The following is a 17422-nucleotide window of genomic DNA, read 5'->3' as shown; positions in this document are numbered from 1 at the left end:
TTTTGCTTAAAAACCTTAGCATTACTCATAATCTTGATAAAGAGATTATAAGTGATGCTAACGATAATAAATTCATACAAGTAACATACCAAGTAATCGAAGTCTTACCGATTACTTGAAGGATCATTAAGAATAACTCATAGCTTAAATAGAATCGTACCAGCTGTTTTATGCTGAAGAACTATCTACGCTAAATCCTTTGATTACCGTTCTTTAGATCTAAATAATGGATCAAGAGTAATCAAAGAATGTCTTAATAAGACTTGTAATAAAATTATTATCTAGGTATTTAAGAACACACTAATTTGGATTACCAAAATATAAGATTCAGGGATGAATCAAGAATTTAGGTTGAGGAATATTACACCTCTACTCGGAGCTGAAAGCCTGAGCCTTTAGCCGAAACCCCAATTCTTTCAGTATCCATGTTCTCTATTACGTGTGACCCATTTACTTAATAAAACAAATGTTAAACTCTTACAACTTATGTTTTTTCAATTCATATAAAAGTTCTTTCGTTTCTTTTATTTCTTCTGGAGTGTATGTTTTTATATATAATTTCCACGCATCTGATTTCCATCTTCCAATACTACAAATGTCAGATATTGGAACACCTAAAGCGAATCTCAATGAAGCTCCTCCTACTCTAAATGAGTGTCCGGTTATTCCATTGAATCCTCCTTCTTCCCAAATCTTTTTGCATGCGTTCATAATTGTTTGTTTTGATAGCGATATTCTTCTAGCGTTATGTATATAACTAAAAAGAGCGTCTTCGTCGTTGACCGTTTTTGCCAATCTCCTCTTAATGGCTGCTACAGGACACAATAAATGATCTAGACGTTTAAGTTGTAAAATCTGGATTTCACCTGGTTTTGCGGTTTTCGCTCCTCTAAGAGTGATAAACCCTTCTTCCTCTGATCCATCTACCAAAATTTTCGCATCAGACCTTCTTATTATCCCTGTTGAATCGTGCTTATCATTTGTCATTTCCCCTAATCTAGCTAGACTCCAAAATGTACATAATATCGTGTCTAAAATGGCTAGTTCTTTCTCTCCTCCATTGACTAACTTCAATATTAAAAATAATAATTGTTTTAAGTGAACTGCTTTCTTTTCAACTTGCTTTACTGTCTTTGTATCCATTTTCTTTGATGCAATCAACATTAATTTTATAATTGATTCGTTAATTTTTGGGAAATCTTCTTTATGATAACAATGCCATGCCTTCAATCCGTATAGATATTTCTCCAAAGTTTGTGACATAATATCTTCTCTTGTTGGTCCCATCCTAGTTCTTCCTGCCCATACGCAGAACTCGTAGATTTCGTTCGCTGATAAAGGAAAATTCGGTTCTGGATTTTCGCTTTGGTTCTTGAATTTCAGGAATTTCTTTACTGCTCCGTTGTAGCTCAGTAGAGTGTTCCACTTCCATCCGTCTAGGATATGCATCTGAAGGTCTTCATGATATATCTTGTTATCGCCTTTACTCAAAAATTGCGATATAAGTTTTAGATTTTCTTCCATAAATTCCATTTTCGATGGTTGTGGCTAAGTACTTTTGTTAAAAAGAAAGTTTTCAAACTTTCTTCTCAATTTTTAAAACTTGGAGTTTCATCAGACCAGAACGGTCGTCTGTTATTCAAATCTCATTTTTATCAATAGGGGTCTCAAATAGGGGTCTACTTTACAGTATTCACTAAAATACCTCGAGCAATCGAGCACACCAATGGTATCTTATCGTACATAATTTATTACAAATTTCCATATAGATACATCTATCAATACAAATTTATCTATCTGTTTCAAAACGGACTTCGCTCTCTCAGAAACTCATAATCAAACTAGTCCTGGGAATTGTTTCTTCATCACTTCATCGTCATCTCCCTCTATAACATATTGCGTGAATATACCTGTTAAGTCAGATGGGAGAGCCACCCACACTCGATTTGACTCATCTTTTGTGTGATCTTTTTTGCCTCTCGAAATATCATCTGCGTTGTTCTTCTTTGATATGACCCTTTTCGCTATCAAGTCTATATTATATGAGAGTAGCAGTTCTTGGATCCTTCTCCATTCTCTATTCACTTCTAAATCATTTGATCTCCTATTCTTAATTGTGTTTTCACTGGTTGTGTTGTCAGTCCACACAATAATCAACTTTCCTTCGTAATTATCATGACATATGATATACCATAGTCCTATCCGAATGGTTACTGTTTCTAACCACGCAATCCCCCTCTTCGTTCTTCCTGATGATTCCCAGTTTTTCTTTAATTTGACTTGGAACCATTTCTTCCCTATCAGTACTCCTACTCCGTAGTTTGGTGAAGCATCCCCTACCCAACCTAAATCTACGGGATCTGAATACCTAATTAATCTTGTGTGTTTGAAATCTGATAACAATAACCTCCAATGCATGAGGTCCATCTTCACATCTTGGGGTAATTTTTGAGTTGCGTATTTATGTACCCAGCTTTTCTTCCAACGGTACAAAGATTTCAAGTAACATTTCAGTTGGGGTAACATTAAAGTCACATGAACTAAACTTCCTGTCAATACTTCTACGTCATTAAAAGAGAATTTCTTATTTATTTTCAGAGCATCATTGATTTGTTCTTTTCTTTGACATAGTTTATTTTCTGGAAGACGCACTGTTTTCGTAACACCGTTCCATATAAAACCTATAAACTTCTGTTCTTCTTTGAAATTCGACATTTCTTCTTCGTTGGTTATGACGCCTAATTGAAGACTTCTTTCTACCACGTCCTTCATCACTAAAGTTGAATTTATCTCTTTTATGAACAAAGCGTCATCAACCCATCTGAATATTTCCACCACGTCGAATTCGTGTTTCATGATGAATTTCCATGCATCCGCTGGTCTTCCAAACGAACCACAGCCCGCTACGCCTCCAAACCCGATCCTTGTATCCCACCAAATCATCCCATTCGAATCCATTACCATCATATAAGGTTGCTGTTCTGGCATGGTTGGGATTTGACGGTAGGCCTTCTCCCAATCGAAAAGCGCCAAGAGGAAAGGGACTGTTGATCTTCTGAAGAATGACGAAACTCTAGCAAAATCATCCCAAGTTGTCTTGAAGTCGTCTGCGTCTACAAATGAGTTTACTGAGGGGATTTGTGGGTCATTTCTTGGGTATGATAAGTCATTTATCGGTCTAATAGAGCCATCCCCGTTAACTACAGCTCCTAATGGGTTTGTCCTGAAAAATCCGACTTTTTGAAAAACATCTTCGTGAGTAAATGGGCCATAAATCCTTTTTGCCGCTTTCTCTTTTTCCATACTTGCTTTTATCTTATCTATTGATAGATCTGATGATGAATGGTTAGGAGGAGTATACCATTTGCAGTCGATTAAGAAATGGTGTGGTATTCCTTGATCGAAACCGATCTTGAAACCCAATAAGATATCTTTAAACTCCTCAAATAAATTTGCGTTTCTTAGTGCTTTCTCCCATTCATCTATATTCATTTCACACGCAACTTCACCTGGCCATTCTAAATCATTCGATTGCATAACTTCATCTTCTTTATCGCTTATTGACGAGCTCGATGAAGGAGGAGAAGTTACAGGGCAACTCAGGTTCAAACTTATCTGAGCAGATGTTCCTTGACATTGCCTATTGATCATATTTGGGCGATTTCTAATATTCGTAGAAGAAATTTACCAATGGTTTTTGATATTTCATTTCCATGGTAGATAACAAAACGATGGTGGAGAAAAAAATTAAAAAAGGTAAGAACGAGTTTGCTAATTTTGTATCTATACAGATCAAACTTAGTGACAAAAAGAAATGAGATTCGAAGTACAAAGATAGCGAGTGAGTAACGCCTACGCTTCTTTATCCTTTCCTTTTCCTTTTGTGTTCTCCATCATCTTCTTATGATTAGGATCGAAATTTCTTCCTTTGTAGTTTCCGTACGGGGCCGTTTTATTGAAGTCCGTTCTCTCTTTCTTGTCATTCCAAGGTCTAGAAGGTCCTGGCACTGTTCTAGTGTTCGTACTTTGATTCGGGAAATCCGTCAGAATGTTGGAGTAGGGGTTCTTTCCATTCTTAGGGCCGCCCTTTTTATACGGGTTGTCTTCTGTGTTCAAGTCGTCTTGAGCTCTAGCCGTGTAAAAGATTTCGTTTACCAGGCCGGACGGCTATAAAGCTGGGTTAGGGACTTTTTGATCCGGATTTCTCACTGCGAACACAGCCTTCCTGATGGTTAAGTCATACTTGAAAGCGATGACCCATGATCTTTGTTGCTTGAAGATTCTGTAGACGTTTTTCTTGTGAACGTCCATGGCATCTGCGAAAGCAATGAACTTGTAATCTTCTCGTAGCATTGCGATGAAGTTGTCCATGTTTTCGCCCCAGTCAAACCTGGACTGAGTCCATTCTCCTGGAAAAGGGTGTCCTCGATACTTTTCGATTTCTTTGTCGGTTTTCTTATATTCAACGTGATTGTCGCTTGCTGTCTGTTGCCAAGCTCTGTTGAAGATTGTCAAGGGGAGTTGCCCTTGTAGCGCTTGCATATTCTTGTGAAAGAAAAGGGGTAATGACTGTGCGTTGGCATCTGGGGTTATACTAGAATCGAACAATAGACCTCCTTCTGAGAAAGTCGATTCTTGTAATTTGAAGCTTTTAGTGAAACTTGACGTTTTGTTGAATAAATTAGTTGACTCATCATCTAGTGTTAAATCCGTTACGTCATTTGTTTCTTTTGTCGCTTGTCTGTTGGCTTTGATTTTGTTCAACAATTTCACTGCTTCGGCGAATGAGGTATCGTCTAATGGTGCTGATGACTCTCCGGATGGTCCGTCGCTTTGCTTCTTTTGGATTTGTGGTAACTTGGTGGATGTACCAAACATCGCGCAGAATTCCGCTTCCATTGACGCAAGGTTTGCTTCTTTTCTCGCGTCGGCTGGATCTTTAGAAGCTGTCGTGGAAGGTATTTGCTTGTATCCGATACTGACATCTTTGTTGCTAACGGCGTCTTTCTTGTTGCGCTCAAGTATTTCTGCCGATTCTGTACAATGTTTAAGCAATTTTGTCAGAGTATGTATCACATGGGAAATTTTTGACGGGCTTACGAGTGCCGCCTGCATTTGATTTATCCTTTGATTTATCTACCGATTTATCTTTTGGATTCGTTTCTGTTACATCATAGGGGGATTTTTAATGTGTCATTAGTTGCTTTTGTCTTCCTCAGCTGAGACATCTAACAAGATGTATACTGATTGGGTTATCTGTGGTTAAGCAAAACATTGCTTACCTTTCCCTCTATTGAGGTAATTAGATATTAACATTTGCTTATTATATTTTCCAAAAGCGCCCGAGGACGTGGTCGAGGATAACTGGGATCCGGATGATCGTTCTTCATTGTTCTGGTTACCGTTTGTTCTTCCTTCTGGTGAGATGGCTGCATTGTTGGATGGCGTCATCGCTCCGAGCGTTGCTGTTGCTTCCATAATCGTATTAATCGACATAATTTTCTAAGGGCGTTTTAAATTTTGCGATGAAGTAGTTATTCCGTAAGTGTTATAAAAGGTATCGTCTAGCGACTTTTATAATATTTAAATGAGTTAATTTGGAATTAGAAGAAGTTCTAACAAGATAAATGTCTTTGTATAACAAAGGTGGTTGAGAATAATCTTGGTAAGAATTTCTTTCAAGAATATACGATAATGGAATTTTTGGTAAAAATGAAAAACGGATGATTAGAATCAGATATTCTATCATCTTTCCTCATTATATAATCTGTCTTATTTTCTTACTAAAATTAAAAAGATATTGAACCGACCAAGGCATATCTGATCTAGTTCAATAGTCTTTCGATTAGTCTAGACCCTTCCTTAAAGATGGTCTAGGCGGTAATGATCTCAATCACAAATTGGATTATTAATATTAGATTATATTACGAGGTATTTTTCCCAACAGCATTACTCGTAATCGTGGACACCGCCCACCTTTGTCGTGCCTCCTCCGGAAAACTAATAGGAAATTGTACATCTTTTTTGGTATGTTTGCACTGAAAGAACGATATAATGTATCGAAGTTTCAAGATGTTTTTCATTTACATTGTGATGCGGAGATTAGAGTGTAGATCAAATTCCAAGAGTTACGAAAGAAGATGAAGTCAAGACAAGTTACGCTATCCATATGGTGATGTGATTGGAAGTGATGTGCATATACAATAGAAAGATTTGATGAAATACTTGAAACTGATGATCACAGATCGTGTTGGAAGCTATTTACATGATGGCAGGAAGTCACTATAAGTTTAACGCGATCTTGCAACATTTTCCGTTACTTACACTTTGCAGTTTGCCTTCACGCTTTCGGACTACTAGTACTGACGCCATTATGATAACCAGTTACTAGCCATATCGGCAATTTTGTAGAGGATCTCTCTTGGATATGTATTGATCGACACCTTGATAAACGGTGATATAAGTATGTACCTGTGCGCGAGCAACATCGTTATGACTTTAGGCATTCGGGAAACTTCGAAGCGCGTATCAACTCCGGTCAGATGATTGACATCACAGATATCTAGGATTGACTACGATAAGAAGTTGATGGTCTCGCGCAACATTGCTTCCATCTTAGGCTTAGGTTCATCTCCGCTCGCAGAACCGGCCGGACAAGCTCATATTGTTAACTCAATCACGTCCCCTCTTGGAGAAGAAACGAGCTCTCTCGTGAAATCCGGTCGATCAGGATCATATCATGATGCGACAGCAATATTGTAAGAGAGCTATTCAGTTTGGACGCATGTTATTGCTTCAAATCAGCTTGCATAACTTTTATTTGCTTCAAGATTCAACACGTGGGTATACTTTTGACCAAATTCGCGTCTGACTCTCAGGATAACTGCGTGGTATCACCGTTCTCCTATATATGTATACCGCCACTCAGGGTTTTGCTTTTGTATCTCCTCGTCACTCTTCCGCCTTCGAGCGAAAAATTTCTTCTACCTCTTGAAATGCTTTCATCCATGACATCCGCTTTCAACCCTAGAAATATCACAATCAGTCTCTCTCAAGAGCGTCTCGTAGCCACACATATTATTTCGGCGGTGGCCAAGGTCAAGGTGTCATCACCATTGATAGCATTTACTTTACTTTGTTTTCAATGCGCTTTACTTCATCCGTCTTTTGCTCATTCCCGCTTGTCTCGTATGATACGGATCAGTCTGACACCAATTAACTTCTTTACCATGCTTAGTTTAAGTTTTCAATGCATTTCCAGACCTGCCGAACCCTCTGATATGTTGAAAGATATGTTTACAATGTCATTTATGTGGTTCATGGCTATCAAGTCATTAGAGTGGGGTTTTGCAAAAGGCTCTTATTATACGAGGAGCCTAGTGCAAGTAAATGGTGTGGAACGATGGGAAAAAGTCAAGGGAAGTGACGAAGCTTATAAAAAGTTGCAAGAAGCTGAACCCTGCAACGTGTTTAAATTGGCGAGCTGGACATTATTACAAGTTACTTCGTAAGCTTATCACCACACGTCATAACGTGTCTTTAAGCGCTGATAGTCTGAACACTTGTGCACACACAGCTTCCGAGGCCTTCAGTTCACGTACGGTCCTGCTATTGCTGCGAACAACCAAAGCACTTTTGAGCTGCTGTGGAGGATGTTTCGAGTCAACACATGTCTTTCCATCGCCCTCAGTTTTCTCGTCCTGACTCGCGACGCCAGCCTTGGTACTCCCAAATCAGCTCTCCTGTCATTGGGTGTTCCGAACTTTCCTGGTTTAAACCTCTTGTCAGAGACTCTTTACACCGCTTGCTTCGGTATATGGGTCGCATGCTCAGTAGATAATATGTTTAACTCTCTCACCCTTTTGGCTACATGTGCTCACAAGATAGCGATATCATTGAATTGTCCTCAAGATATACTAGAGCTTTGCGATCCAAAATATTTTCCATCGGCCTTCGATTCGCCACATAAATCTAGTTCAATCGCTCACTTTTGGGGGAAAGGTTGGCATACAATATTACAAAGGATGTTTTTAATCAGCGGTGGATTGCCCATTGCCTGGCTAGTGAAGAGATTGGGAGCAAGTCATCGAGTTGTGAGATTAGCTGGAATGTTTGGTGTGTTTGCTTCTTCGGCATTCCTCCATGAGTACGGTAAGTCTGATCATCAACACTTTACCCACGAAATCTTGAAGTTTACTGAAAGGTTTCCTATTTTAAATTTATAGGGGCACTTCGAACTGCTCAGCGCGTGAATCCTAACCTAGACCTTTCAACTTGGGTTCCCGGATCGATTATTTATTTCATGCTCCAACCTTTAGCTATCTTGGTAGAGCCTTTTGTGATACCACTTATCCCCCAAAGATTGGGAGGTGGACGACTCTGGGTGTGGACTTTTGGTCTTCTTGCCGCTTTCCCTTTTCGCGATCAATTTTTGGTCGGCATGAGAATTCACCAAGATGTACCTCCACTCGAAAAGTGGTCAATGATCTACATGCTAAAGCCTGTCAAAATGTGATAAAAATGTGATATACTTTGGTTTCATTTGATATCTTTCTCTTGCACACATTTGTTTGAATATGAAGTTATGTCATCCAATGTATTTTTTTACGCCGAAGTTCCATTACTTCTTCTTCTTTGCAAACTTCAGAAAAACCTGAGTCTTTTGTATTGCTATCCAGAACATGATTGATGATCAATGTGATCAAAACGTACGTTGCACATATACAAACTTCACGGATAAAAAACAGGTGGACAGGCGCGCATGCATATACACGTACAGATTTGACAACATGGATTGTTGCACGGCATGCTGTTTATTTGTATATTCATTGTTGCCCCAGATGTTGCATTCAAAGATTTACAATACTGGATGATATACCATCATGCGGCTATGGAACATATATATCAAGACCAAATGTTTTGAGTTGCAACAAGGAAGTATTGATGAGTTCGAAACTTGCTTGTTGGTGGCCAAGAAGCGCAAATTGCGTCATAAAAACAATATGACAAATCCCCCCTATTGGGCCCCATCTGGTTTCCGCGGGAGCTGAAAAGTCACTACCCCTTATAGGACTCGGAGCATACCGGTGTCCTGTGGTTGGATGTCCACCAGTAATGTTCAAGCTCATAACCTTAAATGATCTAGGAGTGTTAGCCAAGGGTAGATTTGCCAATGACTAATATATAGTGACATACCTGTACAATCTATTGGTCGACTTCCTTGTCCCAATCAACAATGAAGCCATGTACCAGTGTTTAATTTCCCTCTTGAATGATACCTTAAGAACATTTGAGTATTTGTGTAGATCTTATTCAATACTCCATGTAAAATCCAACATAGTCTTTAACCTGAAAATTAAGAGTCAGAAAGTGTCATGGTAATCAGATATGGATCAACTGACTTGGGGATTGTGATCTTTTTGAGGCATACAAAAGCAAGTGTAACATCATCCATGTCAGATTCAGGGATTTCCCGCCCAGCTTGAGACAATGCCAAAGCCCAAAGCAGCTGTGTTGTTGGTTGGTTCACCAGAAAATGAGTCAGAAGTACCAACCATAATTGTGTGATCCACCTTGGAAGGAAGTTTTTAGTTGGCAGAGTTGGCAGACTCAGCCACGGGGAACATCTTAGCTGTGACAGTGTAACAATGATTGTCAAGTCAGAGAGGCACTTCTGTCAAGCTGCAGCACATAATAGTTGAGGTCTCCATTGTACTTGCACTTGTTGTCAGCAACACTGCAACCACTACGCACCACACATGATTTCAGCCTGTTTTAAATTTAGGTGTGGAGCAGAGGGCTCCGCTATAACTTGCAACACTCTTGATCACTCATTTTTGATTTTTTTTCTCACCTGGATGCGTGTAGTGTAACACCACTACGCTATATAGCGGCACTCATTGCTACAAAGGACTCAAAAAAACTATTTATAAGACACCCAAGCCCCGGCTCTGAGGGGAGCAATATGCTCCGCTCAGGACTTTTCCACCCACAAAGTGCGGAGTGCAGGCTCCACTCTGGGTAGCGGAAGTTTTAGCGGATGCCAAAACCGCTCCACTCGCGCTTTCTTGAGTGGAGCGGTTGCGGTGTTGTTGTCAGTGTCCCATACATTTCAGGACGTTATGACCATGGTGGTCTCACAGTATGTATAATTATGGTTGTCTGCAGGCAGAAGTTGATGGTGTGAGGGTAGTGTGCTCTTTTTGAGTAAACTAGGCTCACTAAGCTGGGCAAAAGGTCAGGTTGTAATGAATTTCAATTCTTTATTTCAAATATGTAGTACTTACAATCTGAAATAAAGAAAGGTAAGAAAGTAAAAAAGAGACCAACAGTCTGTTTTTATAAATCAAGACAGACTACAGTTAGTTGACTCCTGAAAAGGAGATTGGAATTATAATCATGATTATGAGTATTATAAGTAAGGTTTGAAGGTTGGATCCAAGGCCTTCCTTTAGCTTCAAATTGACAGAGTTAAGGGTGAAGTAGAGATCACCAAACTGGTTGTTCTTATGGTCACCAACCTGAAAGTTCTTCTTAAGGTCACCAACCAATTTGTTTCTACTTGGGGGAAGTAGAGGATCAAGGAGGAAGGTATATTACTTACTCTTAGTCAGGAAACTCTTTAAAGTAAAGAAGTAAATCACTAGTGTTATATTTATGAGACTTTTGACTATATACTTCAGTATAACTGTAAAGTGGATCTTTGAAAGTCAAGTGTAATATTTGCTTGGCAGATTCTCTTAAAGGTTGAGAGAGGAGGGGTCTATATACTCTCCTCTCTAAACCTAACTGTAGTGATCTTTGTTTATATCACTACAATGGTTCAGGTATGATTATCAGTCATCATTTATGATTATTCTTTGTACTTAATTACATATAGTGATATCAAGTACTTGTTATGTACTATAAGCATATTAAATCTTGACACCAAGTTATGAGGTGTAGTTGGTGTTTTATTACATGTTACATGTAGTTTTAAGTGTACATGTATATGTAATTAGTGTTTTATGTATTTCATTATGTGTTACATACTGTTGGTAGACTGTATGTATATTTAATAAAGGTTATATATGATAATTTTGATGTTACAAGTAAGTTTTGGGTACATGTATATGTACTCAGGGCTGACAAATGGAAAGGTACAAAAGAATGTGAGTCACAGCCTGGCTTGGAATAGTCTAAGAAAAAACCTACAGGCTTGGAAATTTAGAATACACTAGAAACCATGAAAGGATGAGATTTCTACATTGGGACATTGTTCACATTCTTGTTCATGGGAGTCTTGCTGGGATTTAAAGAGTGTTGTTACAAAGACTGCGGGTTGTTTTGGCACAAAGACAGATGGTTGCTTTGGCACAAAGACAGCTGGTTGCCCTGGCACAAAGGCAGCTGGTTATTTCAGTTTCATCAAGACTGGGTGGTTGGAGGGCAAAGCTTAGTATTGGTTTAGAGGATGGTGATGGTTGGTTGGGAGGAGAGGACAGGGTATGTATTGTTTTGGAGGCAAAGCAGTATGGTTCTGCTAGGGCCACAGAGTATGGTGTCATGTGTATGAAAAAATGGCCTGGTTTTGTGGAATAAAGAAGGCTGCAGTAACCAGTGACAGTTGTTTAGCTTTGTAATTTTACAACATAGGTAGATATCCTCCTACTGATCCAGCTTTTTTAGAATTATCATATTTAGACAATACTATTTTGCAATCACTTGGATAATCCCCAAAGCCCACTCTCTTTGGTGCTTCACCTGGGATTTATCTGCAAGCCCAGCCCTACTTTGCCAAATCTGGCTAAAGTGGTCCGCAGGCTCAATCTGGGAACTATATAGTTCCATAGCCCCTGTTCTGAAAACAGAACTCTTCACTCATTGATTTGGGCTGCTAGACATCACAAACTGGGCTTATGTTATATGGGATTGTGCTTCAGCAGGCAGTTTTATCCTTTCAACTCCTCCACTTCTTGGAGTTCTCCAAATGTGCTTCCTTGCTGGTGCCTAACAATTACTCTTTTGCAAGGGTCAAAAATGACTATCCCATCCAATATGACTTGGCTGAAGATTGTAAGTGGCTATTTCTTTCACTGATTCATCTCTTCTCTCTATTTCTCTATCTTCTGTTCCTTCAAAGATTCAACCACTACTAACTGAAGCTCTTGCTATTATTCCCAGCTATTCTCCTTTGTATGTGTTACCTCCAATCACCAAGCCATTTTTGTTTACATTAACTTTGACCAACAAATCATATTATCACGCCTTTCACACATGGCAGTGTTGTTGCCCTCAAAAACTTTGGCAGTACCACCTCCACCAGGTTTACGGCCAAATGCCTCATCACAACAATCTGGACATACATCCTTACATGATGATGTAACCACTTCCCCACCCATACTTTAACCCCTACTCCAATCCATACTGGTCCCATGGAATTCTGATGAACAACATGTTTCCAAAGGACATGCCAGGGTATTGGCAATCTCCTTACATGTTTCAGCCACCTGTTGCACCGAAACCACCATACCACTTTAGCCTGAGCCACCCTGGATATATGTTGCCACCAAGTATGCCACCACCACCAAGCAACTCCCACTTAATTCACTTGCAAGCCTTCCACTTTGATACTGCTAGTAATCCAAATCCATATACAGAACCCTCCACAACTGCCTTGATTTTGCCATCTGTCACCTTGACAGACACTCCAGGTAAGCCTGTTCCCAGCATAGTCAAAATAGTCACTTGAGACATTGTAGATGAGTTTGATGCAGCAGAATATGAAGTACTTGGTGAAGTCCAAGCCACACAAGGTGCCAATTGGCCTACTATTGGTTGGCTCAGTTTTACTATTGTTCACTTTATGATGATTCTTTTTTTCTCATTGTTTATCTGTTTTGTTTGCTTACTGGATTAATAGGTGTTGAACTGGTCCAACTAATGAAATCACCAGTATTTGGAAAGGAATTTGTTGCCATGGCACGTAATGTACATGAATATGGTTGTGTCAGCCGGGGTCTCTAAAGAGATGGTAAGTTGGGTGACCAGAGCTGAATTGTACTCACAAAATGTGTGCTTTGAAGCTTTTTAGTTCAACTATTGATTGATCTTGCAGACGTTCTTTTTCAAGTTATTTGTGAATAGGTGAAAAGGAACTATAGTTGTTACATATAGTTGTCTTAGGTGCGGGATGTGTACCCACAGTGCCCGTGGAGAGGGCCCCCAACGTTGGGGGCTCCAGCAAGTACAAAGGTTTGCCTTTGTACTCTTGAAGGCCTCTGACGTTGGGGGCGCCCTTCACGGGCACTGTGACCGCTGCCAGAAGCTTATCAGAGTACAAGTTACTTGATAGCCTTCCAAGGTGAATACAAAGGGATTTGTAGTTATTATTTGGTGTCACTTTAGTGTTAGTTTAATAGATTTAACATCAAAAGCAATACAAGATACTATTTCAAATATCAATTCAATATTAAGGAAACCATTAATTGATAAAGAGATAGTCACTTGAGTAAAAAAGGGTTTCCTTGATATGAAAGAAGATGCAATAAAGGATTCTGAACAATAAGAATTCTAAATAAGTCTTCTTTCAAATGAAAGAAAAGAAAACAGATTCTGATATACAATGCCAATTCAAATATGAGCTGCGGTAAGATTGGTATGGTATAATAATAAGATGAGCCATCTCTCTGGGTAGTAGATGTGATTGCTTATATATCAATGTGTGGTTTTTTTTGCAATCTAGAACATCAGGGTTTCTTGCATGCACTCATAAGGGTCCTGTTTTAACCCACAGAACATTAATGTCTTCTAATCTTCTACTTGCATTCTTGGAATGTGACTATGACAAATTAAATCTCTATCCTTCTTTGAGGTACGGGTCTTCTTGCTTTTGCCCTTAGCTGTGTTCTCCCCAAGATCAATCTGATCTTTGGTTTGTTTCACCCCTCAATTGCAAGATGAGTATCATTCTTGCATTGATACTTTCAAGCTAATGCATATACTGATGTTGAAGGCCAATTGGAGTATGACAAAATATCCTCATGGCTGACAGGTTGCATGGCACCAAGGTTATGGAATGTCTATTAAAAGTCATAAAATGGAACATCATCAAAAAGTGAGGTGCTCACTTGGCAGGCCAGTAAGCTCTGCAGCAACTGTTTGTGCCAGTTCTACAAAGATGACGGGATGTGCATTTGAAATCTAACACAATTATCACTCACATAAATATTAATGTGTAGTATAGCAAGACTTAAAGAACCCTGCCAAACATCAACACAACCACCCACCTTTCAATCAACCAAAAAACTTCTCTGAGAACCAACAATTTCTGGCTGCAGTACTACATCAAATTGAGCTCTCATCTGCAGCTGGATGCTGTGTTGGGCAGATACAAGGACTCATAAATTTTGCACCAGGATCAGAACCATTGGTTCAAGATATCTGGAATGCCCTCTATTGAAAAAGGGATGTCTGGCTATGTGGATGCACACCCATACAGGGTCTTGTTGATTTCTCAACCAGCTTCTAAATTAACATTTTCCCAAACAATTCCACACTCTTTTCATTTACCAGTTTGTCCAAATCAAAAAGTGTCCAAGTCTTGAAAAAGTCAAAGCCATTCTCAGTCAATTCAAGTTTCTCAGACCCAGCACACTCAAGCTACCCAACATTCTAACAGCTTGCAACAGACAACTTAAGCTACTACTCAAGCTACACCTACCAAGCCCAAGCTTACATACAAATGCAGTACTTGCAAGCAGCCAGGACACTGTGCCAATCATTGTCCTACTCAGGTGGAAGTAACAGGTGCTGGCCAGGTTCCACAATCACCACCACCTCAGCAAGTCTTAGTTGGATCTCAACATGCAGATTTATACAACCAAGCGTAAAAGCTCCACATGTTAATGATTCTCAAGCTGCGCCTATTGAAGCTGAACCTCAGTAATCCAGACGCCCGCAGCTTTGACCAAAGTCTGTCTGATACCACAAAAATGACAACTTATGCCCCTTCTGTGATGACCCGCTGGCATTGGGGTGGCCATTGGAACCTTTTGGGAAAGCTTCAAAAGCTGAAACAAAACCCTACTCGCTTTGCCTAATGTGATGAAACTACCTGTGAGCATACCATCTGCTTATCTCCAAAAGTATTTACCTTGGGACCAAATGGTATATAGTATATACTTTAGTTTTCCCAAACTCCATTGCGCCAAACCAGATGCCATACCTTTTAAAATCAATTGAGTGAAGTTTGGAAAAGCTTCTCATAGAAACCAAATCAAATGATTCATCCAACTGGCAGGAAACATATTGATCGGGACATTAATGACTATCCTGCGGCTTGACCGATCCGACCATATTTCCAATGCGAGGTGGACGCGTTGGATTATCTGTAATCACGCTGAGCTGAAGTGAGTGAAGAGGCAAGCTCATTGGGTATAAAAGGTCATCCTCTCAGTGCATTCTTTGTTCCTCATTCAAATCATCTCATCTACTTCTTCATACCTGTTCATATCTTCACTTGTAATATAAACACAAAACACCCAACCTTCAATTACTTTTTCTAATAAACCGAATCAATCTCCTCATCATGCATTTCACGCTTAGCTTTTTCGTTGCTACTCTCGCTGGTAAGTCCTGCGTTTTTTAGAATGCCATCACATCCTTAGCTTTGTTTTGATAGTTGTTTTCTTTATTCTCTCGCTTAGCATTTGCCGCTGCTTCGCCCATCGAGCAAAACACGTCAGTACAATTTTGTTCCTTATGTTTTTGTAGAATTGTGTGGCTAATTGTTTTCTTTAAATCGAACAGTAAAGTGAAAAGTGCTGTAGAGGAAAAGTGCTTCGCAGGTTGTGGCTCTTCTCAAGGATTAGCCCCAGTCGGTCAAGCTACCTGGGGAGGTGGCTACGTATTTGGAAAGCAGCAGTATACCAGCTTTACACAAGTCACCCAAAGCTTTCAAAGCTTTGGTACAATTTGTGCTAACACATTCTCTCAATGGGGATCAGGTGGAATTCAATTCCAACAAATATCCTATGAGATTCATACCATGGTTATTCAATTTCAAGCTATGGTCACTCAATTTTCCAATGCTGGTGGATGTAATGTATGCCAAACATCAAATGCCTACCAAGTCAGTTTGAACTCTTTCTTTTTGCATGTAGTGTTAAAGTTGAACTGACCAATTTATATCCGTTTCATCTCATCAAACAGTTCACATCAGCCATCACACCAGTCTTCCAGCAATTCCAAACCATGATCGCAATCATCACCCAGAGCTACAGTAGCTATATCCCCCAATGTCAACGTCAGTGATTAGCCCCATCGCGCTCCTCTTACTTGGTACTGATGTAGTTTGTGTCCCCTCCATCAGCGGACTTCAACATCCTCTACTCCTGTCTCCGGATTGTTACAGGAATTCTTGTGTCTCTACACATTGATGTTTCTAGCTTGTTAGCCAGCATTGGTATTGATCTCAACCTCTTTTCAGCTGTTGGTATCAACATTCATGTTCTCTTGAGTCTAGATGTCACAGCTCTCTTCAGTGCTCATGGTCTTGTTGGTGCTGGTGGTTTACTCTAAGACATACATACACTTTCCCATCACTGTGTTTTTCTTTCATTGTCTCCACTTTACTGCAATATGTCTTGTCTTTCTCTTATAAACTGATACCTTGTATGTGCCATGTCACTCGGCGCACCTTCATGTTATAGTACCCAGAACACGGACACTTCACCTTTTCAATTCAATATGATTCAGCATTATTACCATCCTTCTAGTCTGTGCGGAATACAGGCTGGGTGGCTATCATCAACAAATTACCTGAGATTTTTAGTTTAATTCATCTTGTCACCCAACAGATCCAAGTCTTGATCATATCAGTCTTCTGTTGAACACTGAGAGAAATTCATTAAATCTCTGGCCCCAACCATGATAATGTCCAATAGTCAGAGAAATTTGCTTCTTGCAATGGTCCATGTCATCTTTACAATTTTTGATCAAGGACTTGACTATGACGCTTGAGTTTCTTTTGCCATAAACTATGTTCCCTCGAAGAACAGGCCTTTTGGGTTCAAGAGTTACTCCAGGATGACCAAGAGGATATTTATACATATCATGATGCGACACGGACTCAGAAATTGAGAAATTGGCGTGGTTTTTACCCGTGAGAGTGAGTATACGGGGCCAGAGCTAGATCCGAATTAAGTCGGGGCCAAGGTTGAGAAGTTTCGAAAGATGAAGTCATCCAAAACGCAATCTCACTTTTCAGTTCAGATTGCAAAGACAAAAGAAAGAAATGAGCAAGAACACTCAACAAGAACAACAACAACAACAAAGCATATCAAACGATAAGGAACTAAATCAAATTATACATTACTTAAAAAACAAACCAACCAAGTCAACGAGCGATCCATTCGAACAAGTTCATCAAAACGTTCGACCG

The 17422-nt window shown here is 39.6% G+C and overlaps 5 protein-coding genes across 5 annotated transcripts; 3 read left to right on the top strand and 2 right to left on the bottom strand.

Moving 5' to 3' along the window:
- Positions 1-3672: 3672 nt before the first annotated feature.
- MELLADRAFT_71222 (uncharacterized protein) lies at positions 3673-4378 on the bottom strand (the record flags this gene model as incomplete). The annotated part of the gene is made up of 1 exon (XM_007407071.1): positions 3673-4378. One exon carries the CDS (start codon positions 4369-4371, stop codon positions 4168-4170), a length of 204 nt encoding a protein of 67 aa, XP_007407133.1.
- A 349-nt stretch (positions 4379-4727) lies between these two features.
- On the bottom strand, positions 4728-5707 carry MELLADRAFT_71221 (uncharacterized protein; the record flags this gene model as incomplete). The annotated part of the gene is made up of 3 exons (XM_007407070.1): positions 4728-5036; positions 5101-5163; positions 5283-5707. Coding segments are annotated over 3 exons (585 nt in total), but the record flags the coding sequence as incomplete, so codon positions are not given.
- A 1300-nt stretch (positions 5708-7007) lies between these two features.
- MELLADRAFT_61074 (uncharacterized protein) lies at positions 7008-8515 on the top strand (the record flags this gene model as incomplete). The annotated part of the gene is made up of 3 exons (XM_007407272.1): positions 7008-7507; positions 7577-8151; positions 8226-8515. The coding sequence occupies 3 exons, from the start codon at positions 7008-7010 to the stop codon at positions 8513-8515; spliced, it is 1365 nt and encodes a 454-aa protein (XP_007407334.1).
- Positions 8516-11340: 2825 nt separating this feature from the next.
- Positions 11341-12898, top strand: MELLADRAFT_104081 (uncharacterized protein; the record flags this gene model as incomplete). Its single annotated transcript, XM_007407273.1, has 5 exons — positions 11341-11484; positions 11925-12054; positions 12263-12360; positions 12446-12692; positions 12741-12898. The coding sequence occupies 5 exons, from the start codon at positions 11341-11343 to the stop codon at positions 12896-12898; spliced, it is 777 nt and encodes a 258-aa protein (XP_007407335.1).
- A 2670-nt stretch (positions 12899-15568) lies between these two features.
- Positions 15569-16560, top strand: MELLADRAFT_51997 (uncharacterized protein; the record flags this gene model as incomplete). Its single annotated transcript, XM_007407274.1, has 5 exons — positions 15569-15608; positions 15687-15720; positions 15790-16111; positions 16192-16285; positions 16352-16560. The coding sequence occupies 5 exons, from the start codon at positions 15569-15571 to the stop codon at positions 16558-16560; spliced, it is 699 nt and encodes a 232-aa protein (XP_007407336.1).
- Positions 16561-17422: the final 862 nt, after the last annotated feature.

Source organism: Melampsora larici-populina (assembly GCF_000204055.1).
Source record: "Melampsora larici-populina 98AG31 unplaced genomic scaffold MELLAscaffold_8, whole genome shotgun sequence".
NCBI lineage: Eukaryota > Fungi > Basidiomycota > Pucciniomycetes > Pucciniales > Melampsoraceae > Melampsora > Melampsora laricis-populina.
This window is presented reverse-complemented; position numbering and strand designations above follow the sequence as displayed.